At 41.1% G+C, this 20,197-nt stretch overlaps 1 protein-coding gene across 1 annotated transcript in view; it reads right to left on the reverse strand.

The window, feature by feature from the left end:
• Window positions 1–2,435: 2,435 nt before the first annotated feature.
• The window catches only part of nfatc1 (nuclear factor of activated T cells 1), a 36,891-nt gene continuing 19,129 nt past the window's right edge, over window positions 2,436–20,197 (reverse strand). Inside the window, exons 7-10 of the mRNA XM_067493423.1 lie at window positions 18,731–18,786; window positions 15,567–15,699; window positions 12,771–13,397; window positions 2,436–4,145 (exon numbers count right to left, since the gene is read on the reverse strand). Coding sequence (XP_067349524.1) covers window positions 4,090–4,145; window positions 12,771–13,397; window positions 15,567–15,699; window positions 18,731–18,786 — 872 coding nt within the window. The 3' untranslated portion in view covers window positions 2,436–4,089. The remainder of the gene's footprint in view (window positions 4,146–12,770; window positions 13,398–15,566; window positions 15,700–18,730; window positions 18,787–20,197) is intronic.

Consider the following 20,197-nt stretch of genomic DNA (forward strand, 5'->3'; position numbering starts at 1 on the left):
TGTTTCTGGATCTGGTTTATATGTTGTTGTTTCTTTAAAGGGTAGAGTTATAGCAGCAACGAACTATGATTTACACTGAGAAATTTTGTTCTGACACACATTTTTTTCACAGAGTGATAAACTTTTCCGCATCCTGCAGCATGAGGGCAGGATTACTCAGCTGCTCTGTTTATGCTCAGTCAGCATACTGACCTGTGACCAGTGCACCTCATAAGATCCATTTATTTTAGAGAATACACAGCTTTTCCAGTCTTTTATTGTTGTCTCAACATTTCTAAGATGTGTTGCTGGAAGCAAATTTAAAATGAGAAAATATTTTTTTTAAAAAAACAATTAAAATATCACTTTCAATATTTTGTGTCTTTGTGCCTTTTACAATTGCGAGGTTTCAGATGATTTACAAATCATCTTTTTTTTATTTGCACTTTGCACAGTGATTGACACCCTTTTCTGAAAATGGGAGACACAAATGCAATATCAATTAAATCTTTCACAAACATATAATGCATATACGAGTATCTTGAGGTTAAACCAAATAAAAAAAAATATTTATTGTCAATAAATCATCAAATTTATTATATTATTATAAAAGTTTGACTTTCACGGCACAGATTTCTTTGTTTTGAGAAAGTAAAGAGCTCATTTACAGGAACACACACTTAACAGATATTTAGCAAGATAACAGATTCTTTATATTAAGGCTTTTGTTCTAAAGTAATTGATTTGAAACTGTCAGTTAGAAAATAGTAAAATAACTTGAACTCATCGCTTACCTGCTGATGTCAGCTGTCGCTTGGATGTCACCAAAGTGTTGTCAGCTGGATGATTCATCGACTGGGTAGAAAATGACACCTGCTTTTCCTAACAGGCGTAAAGCAGCCGAGCAAAGCCCACAAACTGGGTGTCAAATACGTACTTGTTTCTATAACAGCAGAGGAACACAACCAGGAATAAAAAGTAAAAAAAACACTAATTTGTCAATGTGTCACTGCTGATGACTCAGTGCATCTGCTGGCAATTACACAGACCACTGGGTGTCAGTGTGCACCACAGTAACTTACATCCGCACGGCTCCAATGCTGATATTAGATTTTTTAAAAAGGCTTGTGAAACAATAAAACAGTAAAGGACAGATTCTCTCTGTGTCAGTCATGTAGTTGAAGCAGAGGAACTCAAAGGCTTTGGTCCTAAATCTTAGATAGACCATGTTTTGTTGGTTTTATAATTCCAACCCTAAATTTCAGGTGCATGAAAATATTTAGACAAACTTTATTACATTCAAATGTCAGTTTTAATACTTGGTTGCAATTGCTTTGCAGTCGCTGACTGTCTGGAGCCTGGAGCCCGTAGACTTTACAAGATGCAGTGTTTCTCCCTCCGGTGATGCTCTGCCAGAGCTTTACTGCAGCTGTCTTCACTTCCTGATAGTTCTTGGGGCATTTTGCCCTAAGCAAGTGAAATTCATGCTCAGCTGGATTCAGGTCAGCTGAGTCAGATAGTTTTATTCAGGCACATCTTGACTGTTTCATTTCAAATGCACTGTGGCAACATAACAAGCTATAATGAGGAAAATTGTGTCGCTGTTCAAATACTTACCTACTGTGGATCTTCAATGAATGTGTGAGCTCAGAGTAGGTTGGTGAATGTTTCGGACTTATTGGATGTGGGATTGATTTCTGTTTTTTTTTGTTCTTGTCCTCCAGCAGATTCAAAAGGACTTGCATGTGGCAGTTTAATGCTTCCAAAAACAACCAATTCTTGTGAAAGTAGACTTTTTTTCACAGAACTTTCACAGAAGCAAAATGCAAGAAATGTAATTTCTGTTTTCAAAGGCTGGTCTCTTGAGTGTTTCTTTGATTAAATTGCCTTTTAAGTGTTTGACCTTTTGAAAGAGTTATTATTATTCACATTATTTGAGTATTTGGCCTGGAATCATGCGGGTTTCTCGCTCTTTCCTGCACAGTACACACATGATCCCATTCAATTTGCATGGTTTTAACTGTGCAAAACAAACTCGAGACTCTAACATGCAAAAAAATCAAGCTGGTTGGTCAAGAGTCTTTAAACCCTATTTATACAGCAACAGGAATATAATTGAGTGGACTTAAATACAGGACCGAGCCATTTAGAGACAACCATCAAAAGCAAATCATTCCTCATCCTACATCAGTAAACATCAATGTTGTCTTCAGTTTTACAACCTTTCAGCTTACAAACTGCCCTCTGCTGTTTGGATTTCACGGTGTACTTTTATTATAATTTATTCTCATAAATATCCAGCACAGTTCAGATTGTTTATTTGAGGACAAGGACGGGGTGTTTAGACATGTTATAGTTCATTTCTAATCCCTGATGTCCTTATTGTTCTAATCTAAAGGTCTCATACTGTCTACCTTCTAATGAAACATTATATATCAAGAAGAAGCTCACAGACATAAAGAGATGAGGACTTATTTATTGACAAATACACGAAACGTATCATAAAGCGGAATTATGAGTTGCAGACTAACAAGAATCTCTTCGGTAAACACGTCAGTATGGCTTCACTCATGCCCTTCAGACACATGGATTAAGACTCATAAATACATACAAAACTGAGACCAAACAAAAAGCACTTACAGTATAAGTACATAAACCACAGTATGTGGGTAACCATGTAAGAGAAGCTGTATGATAAACATGGATAAACAGAGAACATGCTTGGAGAATAAATATAGAAATACAAAAACAAAATGTTTAAGAATTTATATATTCGTATTGCTGTTCACTGTTTTGACGTATTCTTTGGATTAGAGACAGTTCCAACGCTGGTTGTTTACATTCCGTTGAGAGACTCATGCTTACCTGCACGTTGTATACTTCCAGGGAGTAATAAAAGTCAAGCTTTTTAAAAGCTGAGATGATTAGTTTCTTTGATAAAAGTCCAACTAATTTTACCGTAGCCAACAAACTGAATGGTATTTTTAAAGACTGTGTGCGGTCCATTTTATTTTAATTTAAAAAAAGGACACGAATCGACCCAATATCCCGAGACCACGTGAATGTTTTTTCACACTGTACAGGTGCATAAAGGCACAAGAACATAGTTTGAGGTTTGGGCGACATATCACATGAAAAATTTTTTCTGTTGTTTGACTTTAATAAAATAACCACTAAACCGGTGGTATTAATTGTAGTTAAGTGCTCACTGTTGGTTCTGAATACAGACAATGCATTCAGTTTTCTGCATCTGTTCTAACAAATGTCCATACACACTTCTTAACTGAATATAAATTTAAGCAAAACTATGCAACTTCTGAAATAAGAAATCTTTCCTGGTATGAATAAAATGTTAAAACTCCGGTTGATCCAGCTGACCCCTGTGCACCACAGATGGTTTTAAAGATTTGGATGATCTGATCACTCTCTTCCTCGATTCAATGTACTCAGATATTTTGCTGTTGAAACCTGGTGTGGTCCGGTCTGCCATGTTTAAAAAAAAAAACATACCTGTATAACAGACATTGCTTTGCTAGTTTGCTCTGCTGAGCAAAATGACATTTTGTAGCGTTAAAAAAAAAAGCCTTTCATTTCAAAATTTGAAGCTGAACTTGCAAAGCCAAGCTCGAGCCACTTCTTTTTCATTTCCAGTCAAAAGGCACTTCTCTTTTCCACTGTCTCGTTTTAAGGCCCGATATGCAAAATGAAGCAATACACATACTGTATATACAAATTACACAATAATTCATAGGCACTGAATCATTTACAAACTGCAGCAAAAAAGACATGTCAAACAATTCTTGGTCCTCTAAAAGCACACTTTGTCAGGTCGGGGGTGGCAGGTTTGGTTGCTACATCACTAGATGTGTTAAAAATCGTCGGCCGTGGTTTATTCCTTGGATAACTTTGGCATAAAGGCATTACATATGAAAAAACAAGGCACAGATTGAACCCTGGTCATCTGAACCCTGGTCAATGCATTTACATTTACACAATGCTTTTCCTTCTGCTGCATCTTGCACGCTATAGTCCAAGCACGCAAACCACGGAGTCAGTTTGGTTTGGTTTCCCTTCTTTTAGTTTTGTCAGTTTGTTTTAGGTGACGGGAAACTATGCATGGCTGTGGACGGAGATGCTTGACAGATCGTTCCTGATGATCTCATTGACTGTAAGATGAAAGAGAGAAAAGAAGAGTCAGTGTGTCAGTCACCATCAACACAGCTTCAACAGACATTTGTGGATTGCACAGTGAACTGGGCTCACAGACAGTGATTTCTGAAAGTGCCGAGCCCGTGCAGCGATGTACGGTAGAGAATCATACTTGTTTTCAATGCAGAGCTGCTTGAGGGCCCAAAGATCCTGTGGATCCAGTTTTGACCTTTGACTTTGTCCCTTGTGCCCTGACATTACTCCTGGATCTCTGAATTTTCTGATGATATTATATACTGTAGACGCTGGGACCTTCACAGTCTTTACGATTTTATGTTGAGGAACATTTTTCTGAAATGGTTTTGTTTGTTTTTAGACGCAGTTTAGACTCTGCCCCTCTGCTCCGCCTCTCTGAAATGCTTCTTTTATACCCAGTCATGTTGCTGACCAGCCTTTTGTTGCCCCTGTTCCAACTTTTTAAGATGTGTTGCAGCCATCAAATTCAAAATAAGCTAATATTTTCCATGAATTGGTAAAATGTCTCAGTTTCAACATCTGACATGTTGTTTATGTTCTATTGTGAATAAAATACTGGTTGATGAGATTTGCAAATCGTCCCAACTTTTTTTTGAATTGAGGTTGTATAAACATTTAAATCCAAATTTGATGACAGTCAGTTCTTAAACTGTTGTGTCAATAAAAATGTAGGAAACAAAGCCACAAATGACCAGATAACATCATCAGTAAGCAGTACACACACACACGCATGCTTAATTCTGCATGAATTGATTTTTTAAAAATAACTACATTGGCTGATATGTTAGCACATGGCTGATGTACACAACATTAACATTTGCAGCCATGCATTCGCACATTTTGTTCACCAGCCGGTCGCTAACTGTGATTTAGCTATTTGGTGGTGGACAGGCAGAGCACTGTGGGTTAGTCTGACATTTCTTGGCCAAAAGCAGCTGCCTGCTGCACCTTGAAACAACACTGATAAGAGTGGTGAGAGTGAACTAAAATACACAAGTGGGTTTAAAAAAAAAAAAACTGTCGAGTGATTATTCACTGCTTTTGTCATGTGCTGTTTCAGATTGCATCAAGATGTCGGTTTTTGTTGTTACTAAAATGTGTAGTAGAGCAGCTTTAAGATTTGTTTTTAAGTCATTTTCCACTATGGGTGAATAAAAATTCTCAGAGCTCTATAGGACCTGTTATTTCCTCTGAGCTTACCTAATAGAATCACTTTATATCTGAGGTCCCCAGACCCTTTTTTATCAAGAGAGATGATGCAACCTCCTGCTGTCTCTAAAGGATGCAGGTGCACTTGTTTATCTGTTTTTATCAGCCGAGTGCTTTGGCTGACAGAAGGGACACGATCCAAGAGCAACTGAGCAGCCTGACTAAAGCTAGATATAGATACCAATGTACTGATAACAGAGAAAAGGACCAATCAGTCATTTTTTTTTTGCATCACCAAAGGGGATTGAGAAAGTTCATATTTCCTCAGCTTTTATCTGTGAACTCATTTTTTACTTTGAAGAGTCTCCACAGTTCCTCCCGCTTTAATCAGCATCTCAGTTTTTAATCAGACTCAGGGTTCAGGTTTGGCCCCCTCTCATGGATCTCACAATGATGAGAAATGTGAGAGGGGAAGGGGAACACCCTTGGAGCTGTCCTCCAGAATCCGAGCCAGTGGGCCGAGGGAGGAATTCCCTCTGACTGACGCAGGAAAAACAGCATGGAAACCTGACATTCCCCTCCACACAATGGAAGGAGGGTTTTTTTTTTTAACATTTATTTTCATCAGCAGAGAGCCTTTCCTTCAGTGACCCAGAACTGGCACAGCCACTTCCTACCAGAAATACCACAAAAAAAAAAAAAAAAAAAAAATAGATGACTGGGTGTACGTGCAACAATTGAATGAACAAAAATATCTGGGTTGTTGGTTCAATACGGTGCCATGGTAGAAAAAACAAAACATAAACTTAACACAGAGGTGAAAATAACTGAGGACGAGCTTAAAATAGCACTAGTTAAGGATACAAGACTTAAGTTTATAGCGGCTGGCGGCCGCCCGCCCGGAATTCTGACTGGAGTTGTTACAATAGAACCACTGCACAGCTTTCATGGAGTCTGGACATGGACGTACTGTGTTTGACGGGTTGCTGACTGCTATTAATAAAAGCAGAAAAAGAGATCTTGACAGGCTTGATAACAACCGCACTGCTGCGCTCTCTTGTGTGTCTCACTAGAACCACATGAACACAATGATCCTATTATGCGACTGCAGTGTGAGGACAGGGTGTGATTCACAGCAATATGGGTTTGTGATGAACTTGGCAGCGTGGAGGACAGTCGCCAAGGCAGCAGTGGCATTTGTATTCATGTGCTCTAAATAACTTCCACATTTGGTTGCTCATACTATCGAGGTTTACCTGCTCTTCCAGAACTCCTCCAGATGACATCGTTTGAAAAAAGTCCTCCAGACTAAGTCATGTGACGGATTCTTTTTTTGGTTTCATCCCTTTTATAATATAGGAACTCAACTTTTTTTGCGGGCTGTTGTTCAATATGTGGTTAAATGTCTTAAAGTAAAAAAGAAGGAATCTTTGAGAAGTTGGAACAGATGTTTTTAAAAGTTATTATCTGACATTTATTAGGCTACAGAAATAATTAAAGAAATTATAATTACATAAATCAATTAACTCTAACTGTTCTATGTCAAGTTTACCTTTTTGATTATGCACCACAAGACAATGCCTACTGTATAGTTCAAGTCCATTCTTATCCTGTGCAGGGCCACAGGAGCCTATCTCAGATTTCATAGGGTGACAGGCAGGGTCCACCCTGCAAAGGTCTCCAGTGTATCCCAGGGCTAACACAGAGAGACATACACAGACAGACAACCATTCACACTCAGATTTACACCTACAGGCAATTTATAGTCACCCTTTAACCTAACATGCCTGTCTTTGGACTGTGGGAAAACACCGGAGGGCCCGGAGGAAACCCACGTAAGCACAGGGAAACATGCAAACTCCACACAGAAGGGCCACAGACAGCTGGGGATGGAAACCTGCGACCTTCTAGCCGTGAGACAGCATTTTTCCCTAACAGCCTTTTGAACTAAAAGAGTTTGGTTCTGTTGCTGCTCTAACATCTGCCATGATCTGTTCCTTCTATTGCTGCTGTTTGTGTTTGCTGTGGTGGAACACACTCAATGTGTTTCCACCAATTGTTGGTTCAAGTTTCTGACACAGTTTGCAAATCACAGATGTTTGATTCACATCTGATTTGTTGCAGAAGTATTTCCAAACATCGGAGTAAACTCCTGGGTTTTTTCTTTTTTTCAAACTCTTCCTCAAAGTCTTCACAACACTCCCCACGTTGAGATGCCGACGTTAATAATACATATGCAAATGTGATCACGCAACACACGTTACAATAAAAGCTGGGCTATAAAGGACTGTGCAGTACAATGGATAACAGACTCATTAAGATTAAGACTCATTAATGTGCAGTAGCTTATAGCCTTTCCAGTGGAAACAATGAAATCTTGAATCCTGAATGAGACACAAAGTGCACAGATTTTCACTTCAGCTTCATCAGAAAGGAGCAGCTGCTCTCTTTTAGTCATGGTAAAAGTAGACAGATTCATTTTTTTTTTTTTGCTTATGTAAGGCAAGACACTTTCTAACATACCGCATAAGGACAGCAACCAGCCATGTGAATGTGAGAGTATGACCAATATTACCAGAACACATACTTGAACCTGAAGAAATAAACAGCCAGACCTCATCTCCACCCTCTTACAGTCTGTCATTGTGTTGCCATGTGTTTTCTTCCCGGTCCAGACTGAACTGACTCACCTCCGCTTCTCTCTATTTGATCTGGCTTTGACCTTGCCTGCATCTGGAGGTGGATGGATATAATATTTGAGTTCAGACCTCAGGGGGACATTATTACGCGGGCTTCTCAATGCGCACTTCGAGCCAGGACGATGGCTGTAAATTTAGGACATCAAGACGTTGTGAGACCTCCACATCATGTCATCGCCTGTCCAGTTGCAATCAAAAGTACAGATGAATTATGGCATTAAGATATTTTTACTTCCACAACTCCATGGTCCATATGTAGCAGAGTAATAAGTGAATGATAAAACAGAAGAATAGCAAGGATTGTGTTGGATCCTTGCTATTTTTTTTTTTATAAAAAAACTATAGTAGAAGTCTATTTTTTGCCGGACTGAAGCCACAACATTTACTGTTTACGTGTGTCCGTTGCCATGGCCCACTTTTCATTGTGCCGTCACATTTGATATGGGTGAGCTAATTGAAAAAGGAAAAAAAGTCAATCTATTGATCTCTAAAATGTGTTTACAACAAAGTCCTACAAATAGGCCCAGCACCAGTGCGACATCTGTGTCATGTAAGCTCTTGTGGTGAGAAAGATGCTCCAAACATGCCAACAACAACTAATTTAGTCGCAGAGATTGGTTTTCTTTTTGAATTCAGGAAAACATTATGCATTTCTAGATCTGGGCAAAATGCTTCATACGTGAAACACGTGAAAAACATTATTTATTGAAAATCTATTTCAAAGGCAGTTGTGAATCCTCACAACGAGGCCTGTGGAGGAGCTGTTTGTATCGTATCACTTCGTCTTCATCAGCAGAAAGAGATTAACATTTGTACTTTTCTTTCAGGGTTTGTCATTCGTGTTTTTAAACTGAGAAATAAAGCAGAGAAAAAGCAGGAAAACTGATGGTAAGACTGGTGACAAACACGTGAGAAATGTGGGTGTTAACGAGGTCAGGAGGGAAATGTGAACCTCAGCTCACACTTACGCCCACAAAAGGTGAGGAGTTGGAAGTACAGGTAATGAACAGGGTCAGGTTCAGATGAAGCTAAGGGAAAACATATATCTACAAGCAAACAGACTTCCTTCCCCTAGAATCTACTCCCAAGCTTTGGGATCCAACGCTAAGCTTTGCTGCGTTTCATGACAGCGGGTCCAACTCTACCTACCGAGGAAGATCATGTGATCAGCCTCTACATGAGATGGTTTTTTCATCTGGTGTTTTTAGTTTGGAGTGAAGTGGAGATTAAATCCAGCAGAGAACAGAACGTTCGGGACAAACACTATGTTATGTGTAATGTATATATTAACAGTATTATTCTATCCTAAATACTTCAAGTACAAAGTTTGACTGTCCTGAGAGCATAGTTATTAATTAAACACTAGTATCCTGTGTGTCTGACTAACTACAGTTATTTAAGAGCAGGGACGTGGAGTTTTATCGGCAGATATCCAGGAACTGGCTTCCTGTTTCATGGAGGTCCACAGCAGCTGGAGCTGACTGATACAGTCCGAGACACCAACCAGGAAACCCCCAACAAACAAGGATTTCCAAAACAATTAGCAGCGGCGGCAACACCGTTTGCCTCATTAAGGGCTGAAACTCTTTAACTCGATCCGGCCTGTAACAACACAAAGGAAGTGATCAAGCAGCAGGAAAATCAACAAATCCTGTGAATGATCTGAAGAAAATCCGCTGAGGGAACATGGAGCAAGATCCTTGAGGGTGGGGGGTGGGGACAGAAAACACCAAAAAATCAGTTTAGTGCCACGTCAAGTCCAGGCCACAAGCCACAAGATGTTCTTGGCCATATTATGAGGCTCCTACTGGGTTACTGCAAGTCAGTCCCACAGAGCGGTTTTCTAGTTCACCACAGCCTTCGCCAGTTTCTTTTTTCAATCCCAGGTGTCATTTACAAAGGAAAATGTCTGCAGCCTTTTGGGCAAAAGAGCATTTAGGAAAGTTTACAAAGTTTACAAAAAAAGTGTGTGGGGGGGAATAATAGAAAAGGAGGAAAACCTCAGCAAAATATTACCACAAAGAAAAAGACGAGGCAACCAGAAAATTAAAAATTACCTTTGTGTAATTTACCATTATTGTTGTCTGTCTAATCCTGACTGAAATGTTTCAACTGTTCAAGGGAACACAGACATTCATAAGCATTAGAAAATTAGAACTATGGTCAAATTTGAACGTGACTAATATTGTACGAAATAATGGCAATGACGTTCCCATAAGTCTCAGCTGTGTTTAGTGCTGTGAGTGCTTTTTTTGTCAGGCTGCAAATTTGGCTGCTGCTGTATTGAATTATACCGTGACATGTGTCTCGTGCTTATGTTCCTCTATACATTTCAACAAGTTTGACAAAATATTAGAAACAAAGGAGGTTTAACCCCGAAACACACTGAATATGAGTAAAACAAGGCCAATTACAGTAGTCTGCACAAAATGTGACTTTTTAAGCCAGACTGCATTTTTACTGTGAGGCTGTTTTATTGCTTTATACTCATATTTCTTTTTTTATTATTTCTGTTCTGATGCAATCCATCAATAACTGTAAATGGCAACAAGTAATACATAGCAGATGTGGATGTCGATGAATATGAGATAAATCTGTGACATATTTCCTCCAAAGGTAATTTACCAAGCACAAATGAATAAAAATAAAAGCTGACAGTTTAACTCCATGTGAAATGTGATATATTCTGATCATACAAACTGATAAGAAATAATATTTGTGTAAGAAAGTGAGTGAGTTCTGCTGTTTCAAAGTCAGACAACTCACAATTTTGTCTCAAATACTTTTCCCATGAATGTGTGTGTGTGTGTGTCAAGTCATCAATTGCGCTGCTCTGACATCTAACAAGGCCACAACAGGCTATAAAAAGCATTTCATAACGCTATTTGGCTCAGATCTGGCTTCAAAATGCACATGTTTCGCTCGTGTTACCTCACCACAGACAAAAGTCTTTGACACACTACTGTGCTGTGCTGTATAACCTATGGTTTTGGAAGCCTCATCGGAAGCCAACTGGAAGCATGCAAAACTTCACCAGTCAGCAAGTTTTATGGCAGCGTGGCCGACCTCCACCCCCCACATATTTAGCACCCTGCAGCCTATAGCTGCAGCTCGAGGCCAAACAGCCTGGTTCAGACTTTCCATGAGCAGACATGTTTGAAACCTCTCGGGGGACAGTGTGATAAAATGTTTAAAGGGGGGAACCTGATGAATATGAGAGGGCTGTACAAACAGAGAAAAAGATATCAGCTCTGATTACAGACAGGCAACCAAAAGGTTGGGGTGGGAGAGCGAAAACACGTCTATCACTGCTATTTAGAAGTTAACTTTACTTTTGCCATTAAATGCTTAAACAGTCACATATTTAAGTCATTCATTTGTAGTATTTGTGACAATCAGTAGCTTAACACTTAAAAAGTCGGAGATGTGCTTGTCTGAGTTTTATTGGGCCGACAAGAAACTGCACCACACCTGAGTGACACCATAAAGCAAAAAGTTGAATCCAGCTTTGCCAAAGGTTTTAATGAAGTGAGAAGCCACATTAGGTCTGGAGTGTTTAGTAAATTTCCTTTAATTTCCCAGTGAAAAAAAGTGTAACTGGGGATCCAGCGTCTCTGAAACACCCATTATGTCTACGGCGACGTCCTTAAACACTTTTGAGCTCCACCACACCTGGTTTGAACCTTGAAATTATCAAGAGACAATGGAAATTGCGGCACACGCTGCAACGTAATTACAAATCAAATCTCAAGCTGTAGCTGCAGCCAAACATCCCTGCAGACAGGGTAACTAACGAGTGCTAATGCATCTGGCCAGACCTTTCAGAGGAAGTGGCATGGGAACAGTCTGAGTCCTGCAGTCTGAGGCCCAACAAAAAGCGTCTCATTCACCGTCATCAGGAAAGTCAGCCAGACGACCCAGAAGGGGCTCTGGTGACAGATCAAAGCCTCGCTGCTCTGTCTGCTGATAGCTGCTAGTTAGTGTTTCTAGATCTACTGCTGTCCTTAACTCCTTGGGACTTACACAAAGTCAGGCAGTGTTTCTTCTTGCCCCAATAAAGATCATTTATCCAATTCATTTCCAATCAGTGCAGCTCCCAAACCTCAGTGGGCGAGAGAAGTGAGATCATAAAAGTTTGTGTTCAAGTGTGACACAAAAAAAAGTCCCCAAAACACTGCATTTATTTTATCAGGGAGTTTTTTTTTTTTAAGCCTTGTCTCATTCAGGGTTTAGGGCCAAATATATCAAAAGCTACGCCACCAAGCTCCTTTGATCCAGCTGCCACAAATTTTAGACGACAAAGAAAGTTGGCAGCGATGAAAGCACAGCAAAAGTGAAATAATTTGAAAAGTGGTATTTAAAAAAGCGATGGATTTTTTTTTTTTTTACAGCCTGTTTAGTAAAGTAAAGTAAGAGCTGTGATAAACACTGTGGCAAGATTCCTCCCTCCCACTACAATCCACTCCTCCTACAGAGGCCTGTGACTGACTCAAAGTGTAACAGCACTGTTTCACAATACAGACAACTAAGTAAACTACAAAGAGCAAACACCTACTTTAGAGAGGAATTTTACAGAAACAGTCCAGCATATAGCCCCACTGTAAAACATCTGGTACCACCCTTGTCATCGAACTCGCCAACAAATTCTGTGACCTCTTCCTTTAAATAACAGATGCTGAGGAGATGCTGTGCTGTTGATGCCTGTTTGTGCTGGATTAGAAAACTCAAAATGATTTTGTGAAACATTTTTTTACTCACCGTCATCAAGGTACATCTGGTCCAGCTCCTGTGGTTCTTGTTTAATGCTGATAGGCACCGTCGGGGGACTACTGTCCTCCTGCAGGGACGATCGCCCTCTTTCTAGCACTTTGGGGTGCTGCTGGGCCACCGGGCTGCCGCTGCCGCTGACTGGTTGGGCTGGTGTCATGCAATGGGTGGGGGAGAAGGCAGCGTCAGTCGGGGTGGAGGGCTGCGAGGTGGGGGAAGAGGAGGAGCTGCTCGGGGGGTAGAGGCTGGATGGCTGGTAGCGCCCGGGAGTCTCCTGGATGATAGAGACGTGAGGGATTGGGGACTGGGGGCCCTGGAGAGTGACGGCTGCTCCAGCAGGGAGGCACTTGGAGAAGGGTGACGGTGACAGGTCATGAAGTTTGGGGCTGGTGCTGGGGGAGGAAGAGGAGGGCAGTGAGGAAGGTTTGGCTGCCAATCTCTGCTGACTGACAGAGTAAGACCCACTGACAACGCACGGCCTGAGGTCGGAGGTCATCATTGGGGTCATGACCTGCGGTGGGAAGTACGACTTAGGGTGCAAGGATAGGGTGGGCCCATGCTCTGTGCACATAAGAGGGCCATCGTAGTCATCATGTGGCTCTGTCTTTATTGTCGGAACTGAAAGAAGAAGAAGGAAAAGCCAAATGAGTAAATACATATTCCAACCTTCCTGAAATGTGAGTGAGTGAGTGGGTTTGTGGCTAGGATACCCGCTGCCAAACAAACACTCTCATCAATGAGTCTCTGTTTCTGGGCTGGAGCTCTCCCACCCTGCTGAAAATATTCACAAAACTAAAAAAAAAAGAAAAAAAAGAAAAAAAAGGGATGACTCATCAACACGAGAAACATCCAGCTGCCTCTATAATAAAAGGCCTATTTTCTTTGGATACTGCTCTGGTGCTAATACCCACTAAATTTGCGATATGAAACATGTTCAGCTGCATTCAGGGTTCAGTAATTTAAAACAAATTACTAAGACAAAGAGAAAAAAAAATCGAAGTGGACAGGAAAAGTGAAGAAAAAAGACAAAATGGAGACTTTGGGGTGCTTGTGGATTGTGGTGATCATGTAAGCAAGGAACGATGCTGACTTCAAATGAGGCAGGACTGTAGAGTTGGCCGCTCGTCCGGATTCCAGCACAGAACATGTTGGCCACCAAGCTCAGTAATGTGGGCCATCAGTCCGCTGCGGATCCTGACACGACATCAATCTTATATAACAGATGTTTCAACCCAGTTACAAACAAATGACAGCACGGCTCTGACCCTGAGCCTCATTGCTAAACTGGATCTACTTGGTACTTTCTGTGTGGTGAAGCCATTTTTTATTATCAGATGGCACATTTGGTGCTTATAACCAAAACTAAATGATTTCTTCTCCCTTCTGCTATTCTTATATTTTACTGATGCTCACTGTTTATTTGCATTTTTTTCATGGTTCAGCTTGCACAAGGAGCTCTCCTAGAATTGCAGTTTGGTCTCACAGGGTGTGTCAGGCTTAAAAAAAAAAGGGGGGGGGGGGCTAATTAGGCTAAAAAGAGTGAAAGTAGGACGCGTCATGCCTTACTGAAGCCTCCACTGTCAACAACTGTAAAAGAGGAACGGCAAAGAGATGCTAACACCAACCACAGGAACTAAAATAGCACACGCACCCCTATTTTAGGCATGTTTGGAGGAAGCGCGTCTGTCTGCCTGTGTAGGATAGCAGATGCACGAGCTCAGAGAGCAGGAGAAGAGTAGTGCATGTTTGCATGAGAGCAATGTTTGACTTGCCACAAAAGAGAGCTTGCCCCTGGGTTTCCGGAGTGTGAAAGTCAGCCGTGTGTGCTGCACGTACCAAAAATAAATCTGTTGTTTTTTTTGTACAAGCTGTTGTCACACCTGCTGCTGCTACAAAAAAAAAAAAAAAAAAAAAAAAAAAAACCTAGTTCGATGACTTTAAAAACTGTTTTGAGAAATTAAGCTGTTCATTTTATTCCACCCACGTGTTCTAAACTTTTCCTGACTTTTCTTGAAGACTGGCAGATCCTATTGTTCACCCAGCTGGCTCGTTCCCTTAATGCTGCTTCATATGAAACACCGACCAGACTAGCTGTCCCACAGTCTGTCCCCTCCCTTACAGTCTCTGCATCCCGAGGACAATGCTCCACTTTCACAACGGGGGCACTCCGTCGCCCACGTTCAGGGCCAGGCCAATTCCCCTGAATGACAGCTTTGAACCACCCACTGGATTTTCACTCCAAGCCCGCAGCGCAATTAGCAGTGGTTTTTACATTTCAGTTGGTGGGTCAGTGTTTATATTTAGCTTGGCAACAGGTTCTCTATTCAAATAACATGCTTTTCCCATGCCCCTTTCCCCACCCTGGTGTGTCCAGTCACTGCAGCCTTCATGCAGCTACAGGTATGGAAAAGAACAGATTTTATGGATTCTTTTTTTACAATGGAGGAATAAAAGTGCCGCTTTGTTCCTCCCTAACAAACCGCCAGACAACGGGGAATGCAAACTGTTTGTTCTCTTTGTCAGATGTAAAATGCTGCTTAAAGTGTTTTTAATTAGTCTGGGATATGAAAGGCAAAAAAAAAAAAAAAGGCTGAAGTGCTGACAAGCCAGTAAAAGAAAGGCAGAATAGGCAAGAATGAGCCACAAATTGACGTGACAACTGTACGTCTAATAAACAGGGTTAGCAGTGTCTCTGTTCTCCGTGCTTCAGCATCTGATCACAGAAAGTTCTGTTAGCTGCTCACACACAGTGAGTTACTGTTAAAGGTAAGAGAAGGAGACGTTTACCGCTTGTAGGGACGTAGGTGAAGCGCTGATATTGGCTTCTTTTCCTCTTGCCGTTGCACACGTAGAAGTTCACACGGACAGGTGTGGAGAGTCTTTGGTTCCGGTAGGGAGGGATTTCAACGAGGAGCGAATTCTGCAAAGCACCAAATTTAACAACCTGAGTTTGCACACACAGAGCTTAGAGCATTGTACTGCACCAACCTTCCTAATTGTAGTATAGTTACTTGCACTTACTTTATATCTGTGTGTATGGCTTTAAAATTTAAAACTATGTAAAAACTTTTTATTTTTTTTTAAACTAGAAATGTGCTATAAAATCTTATTGTGAAGATTTGCCTCCTGTGACTCAGGCTCATTGAGGCCCTTCTCACAAGTCAGACACTTTTAATTTATTTCTGCTTCCAATCAGTACAATTTGCAGCTTCTTATTTGTTGTCAATTCATAAACCTCAGACTTTCTGAAGCGCTGGGCAGAGCGCAGCACGAGGAGGAGGATGGAGGGCTGCGTGAAACAGAGTAGTTCACACTGAAGTTGTGTATTTAGAGAGGTGGTGGATAAAATCTGAAAATCTGGTTGTAATCCCGAACAAAAGAGCCACAAAGAGACTATCAAGCAGGGTTATATAGAACCCTCGTTGTTTGCTTAGTGAATAACTCTGCTGATGTGAATAAATTGAACTCGGGAGTGTCCAGATAGTTTATTTCCCCAGCAGAGCTTCCTGGGGCGACTGCCTTCATAAGTTCAGCCTGTGGACACATCACCCCCGTGCTGTTCTGCATTGAGCGTGTTTCTGTGTGTGACTCTGTGTTCTGTATGTCTGAGTGTGTTGGAGGTGCTGCTCAGTAGCCAGAGGGGAAGTCATCTGTCTGCAGAACTGTGCTTCAGAGGACGACTGGCCTTGACATGCACAGGTGAGAGCTGACACGTTTTATTAAATCAATACAGTTGTAAAGTTAAGCGAAGCCAGATGAGGCCTTTTTTATTATTATTTTTTTTTATTTACCCGCAATCTGTCCGTCCTTCAGAGAATTAGCAGATAAAACCTCTGGAAAAAGTTCACCAAGTGCACTGTGAAAAGTGTAACTGTGTCCAGGTTGAACAAGAATATCTGCACAATTTCACTTGTGTCACCTGCTGCTATCCAACACGTGGTTTTACAGATCGTCACAAAGTCAGGTTTGTTTTTTAACTTTTAAGTAAAAATCATTCAGTTGCACCTGAAACGTCTATGTGTGCATAGGTGTTATTGTGAAAAAAAACCTTCAGGCCCTCTTTGGCTAGAGGGAACCTTCGATTTGTAAAAAAAGAGCTGAAAAGTTTTTACTTGACAAAAGTAATTACTTACATGTGCAGAGAGGAGGAAAAACAGGACAAAGTGAGCATGAAGGAGCATTTGTGCACTAATTGTGTGCTTCCAAATCCGCTTTTCAAAGTTCATATGAGTAATCTAATGCATCTAATTGTAAATCGCTCTCGAAAGTATAAATAAATCAGCTTTCTTAGAAATCTCCCAAAGGTTAGTCATGCGATGGAGGCAGTGAGGTATTCTCAATGTGCGGTTTGGTCTGCGTTGTGGCGCAACGGCAGAGGCCCAACGCGGCCAAAGCAGCATCAGAGCTTAAAATGGGAGCGATCCAGCAGACTGGGCTGAGAGGAGGTAGGGAGGTCCTTTGTCTATTGAGGCTAACAGATGTGTCCCAGCAGTCACTTTATGAATCTGTGTGAGAGTAAGTGTCTTTTGCAATAGGACGACGCTGGAAGCAGGTGCAGCGCCTCACATTCAGACACCCTCTAATCCCCCCCCCCCATCTCCCAGACTTCCACCACAACATCTCGCTCTCTCAGCAGTCCCAGGCCAGGACAAGACACGCTGCCAAGCTCAAACTCCCACAGGTTGGAGTATGAACCTCCCAAAACCTTTTCCAAACATTTTCAAAGACAGCGTTGGTGGTTAATGCATGGTTTGGCATTTGGCAGGTTAACGAGAAGTTTAGCATCGCTCATCTGTACATTAAATGTGAAGTTAATTTGCTGCACTCACAAAGACTGGGAACATGGAGAAACCGCTAAACTGACTCTTTCTGACGATGAAATCCACCTAAACTACTACTGAGTCTTGACAGATGGATTTTGATAACTTGTGCTACATATGTGGTACAAACCTTCGTTGCTTGTTCATCTAAAGTTGTTTTTTTTAAGCGTCAATGCATCAGTAGTTTTGCATCTAATCTAAAAGTAGCACATTTACAGCGCTAGTTTTAAAATGTGCAGTACAGCTTATAAATGAACAGATAAGTAAGACATTTTTATCAGTGGACTTTTGTGTATTATGCCTATAAGATTTGTAGCTATATAAATAAAAATCTGAATTGAACAAAAAATGCATTAGTTTCAACAAGGTACAACAAAATGTATAATTTCAGGTGGCTGCTTTGACACATTTTATTTTCGGATACCTGTCTTATTTACCACTACAGTACAGGAGCAGAAATTGGAGTTTCTTTTGTTTTTTTCTATGAATACATTTCTAAGAATCTTTCTGCTGAATCAGTCCCCCTGTGAATTTGCATACGTTTTTATTAACTCTCCCGAAAAACTATGTTTCTGAACAACAACAGTAAACATTTTTGTAGCGAATGTAATTTTACCCTTATTACATATTCTCTTAATGCAATGAGGATAATTAATAGAGAAAAATATTGTTTTTGTGTTTGTCGCCTAATCTTGCTTGACTCTGGAGTCAAACTTCTGGCAACATTGCTTTCCTTTAATTATTGTAGTGCTTTATTATTTCATAATCACTCATTGAATACATTCCCCCAAAAAAGTGAAGCAGCGTACAGGAGACAGGGTTGTTTTCATAGGGACAATTACAGAGGCAGAAAATCTGTAGAGCAGTAGGATGGAAGCAAAAGTCTCCATGCTGTATTAGTCAGTCAGTCAGTTTAGAGTGAAGTGACCCTTAAATCAGGCTGCATCAGGCAAACACATGTCCGGTAAACTTAGATTTGTAATCAGTAAATCAACAGCCACTTCATTTAGACATCAGTTTGTTTTTCTACTGTGGAGATTGAACAAGATTGAGAGCAGCTGCTTTATCACTGCCGTGATCCTGAAATGAGACCAGACTCATGGTGATGATAGTGTCATGTGTATCACTTACAGGCTTTGAAGCGTCTCTCTCAACCTTGGCCTCGGTCTCCCAGAGGTGGTGACCGTCTAAAAAGGAGAGACAGACAGAGAAAAAAAAAGATCACAAAATTATCCACCTACTTGGCTCCCAACAGAAATGAAGGAATGGAACGAGCCTTGTTAATATTATCTGTTACATCAGTGATGTATAAAACAGAGAGCCGAGGGTATCGCAAACGTCATGCTGTCTGACCCGCGGCTCATGAGCTCACGTCCCCAGTCTGACAAACCTGAGGCTGGAAGAGAGAAAGAGACAAACTCGCAGACAGACAGAGAGAAATCTGATGCAATCCTAAATAAAAACCATCATACCAAAGAAGTGAGTGACGTCTTTGTTGGATGGGAGAAAGCTTGACTTCATCGCTGCGTGGAATCCCGACATGCTCGAGCAGCTGGTGGGCTCATTAATACAGAGGCTGGAAAATGACAAACTCGCCTTTCAGATTTCTTCCTTTTTCTGCTCTCACAGGAATCCTTCTGGTATCCCCATATAATCATTGTTTAATGCAAATGGTATTTTTCTCCTTTACTGGTAATGCGCTTTATTTTCTCGCCACAATAAAGAGGTTTTTAGGCAATAAAATGAGGCATCATATGAGCTGGACAAAACACAGGGCTTGTCATTCTGCCCAACGAGGTGTGAGTAAAGCTATATTCTTACAAATTTAGGCACAGAAGTAACCCACTCCTGTTTTTTCTTAGAGCCCGGACTCATTAACAAGGCCCCAAAAAAGACACAAAATGAAAATGACTTTAACGTGGGAAGGAAACAGCTGTTTCAAAAAAGGTCAAGTGCGGCCTGAAAAACCGAAATACGTGTTGTGATGTGCTCAACAGGCTGCGTGCAGTTTGATGAGTGGAGAGTCTGAACTGAGCAGAGAGCCCCGTGCAGACGGATGGGATCCTACTCGTTTGTGTGCAGACAGGAGTTATGAGGTGGCAGAGATGGAGGAGGAAGAGTAGCTTGGCGCTGACGCGTTCGATTATGTCTGAGGGGACTCTGGAAACCTGTTACCTCTCATCTCACTGTTCTGATCGCGCTTTTGCTTTCTCTTACTTTCTCTCCACGTCTGTCAGCTGCAGATCGGCTTTCAGGGGCTGATCTCCAGGAAGATAATCACATTTGCATCATCTATGACAAAGTGACCCCTCGACTAAAGGAAGAATGGAGCAGACAAACTTTTTAGCAGCTAAATCTCTGATATCTGTGAGCAAATGCTGAGATAAACCGGGCTGTCATCACCAATACCTAAAACGACTCATGGGACAATATTAGAGGAAGTGTCTTGTTAGCATTAAGATATTTTTTGTTGTATCTCAGACTATTAGCTTATGCACATGCTGTAATTTATAACAACTGGCATCATGCTTGACCCAGTTTTCGCTGCCAGCTGTGTTCACCTTGGGCAAAAGCATCCACTGTCAATATATAACAGGT

The sequence above is a fragment of the Channa argus genome, chromosome 1 (assembly GCF_033026475.1).
Source record: "Channa argus isolate prfri chromosome 1, Channa argus male v1.0, whole genome shotgun sequence".
In the NCBI taxonomy this organism is placed as follows: domain Eukaryota; kingdom Metazoa; phylum Chordata; class Actinopteri; order Anabantiformes; family Channidae; genus Channa; species Channa argus.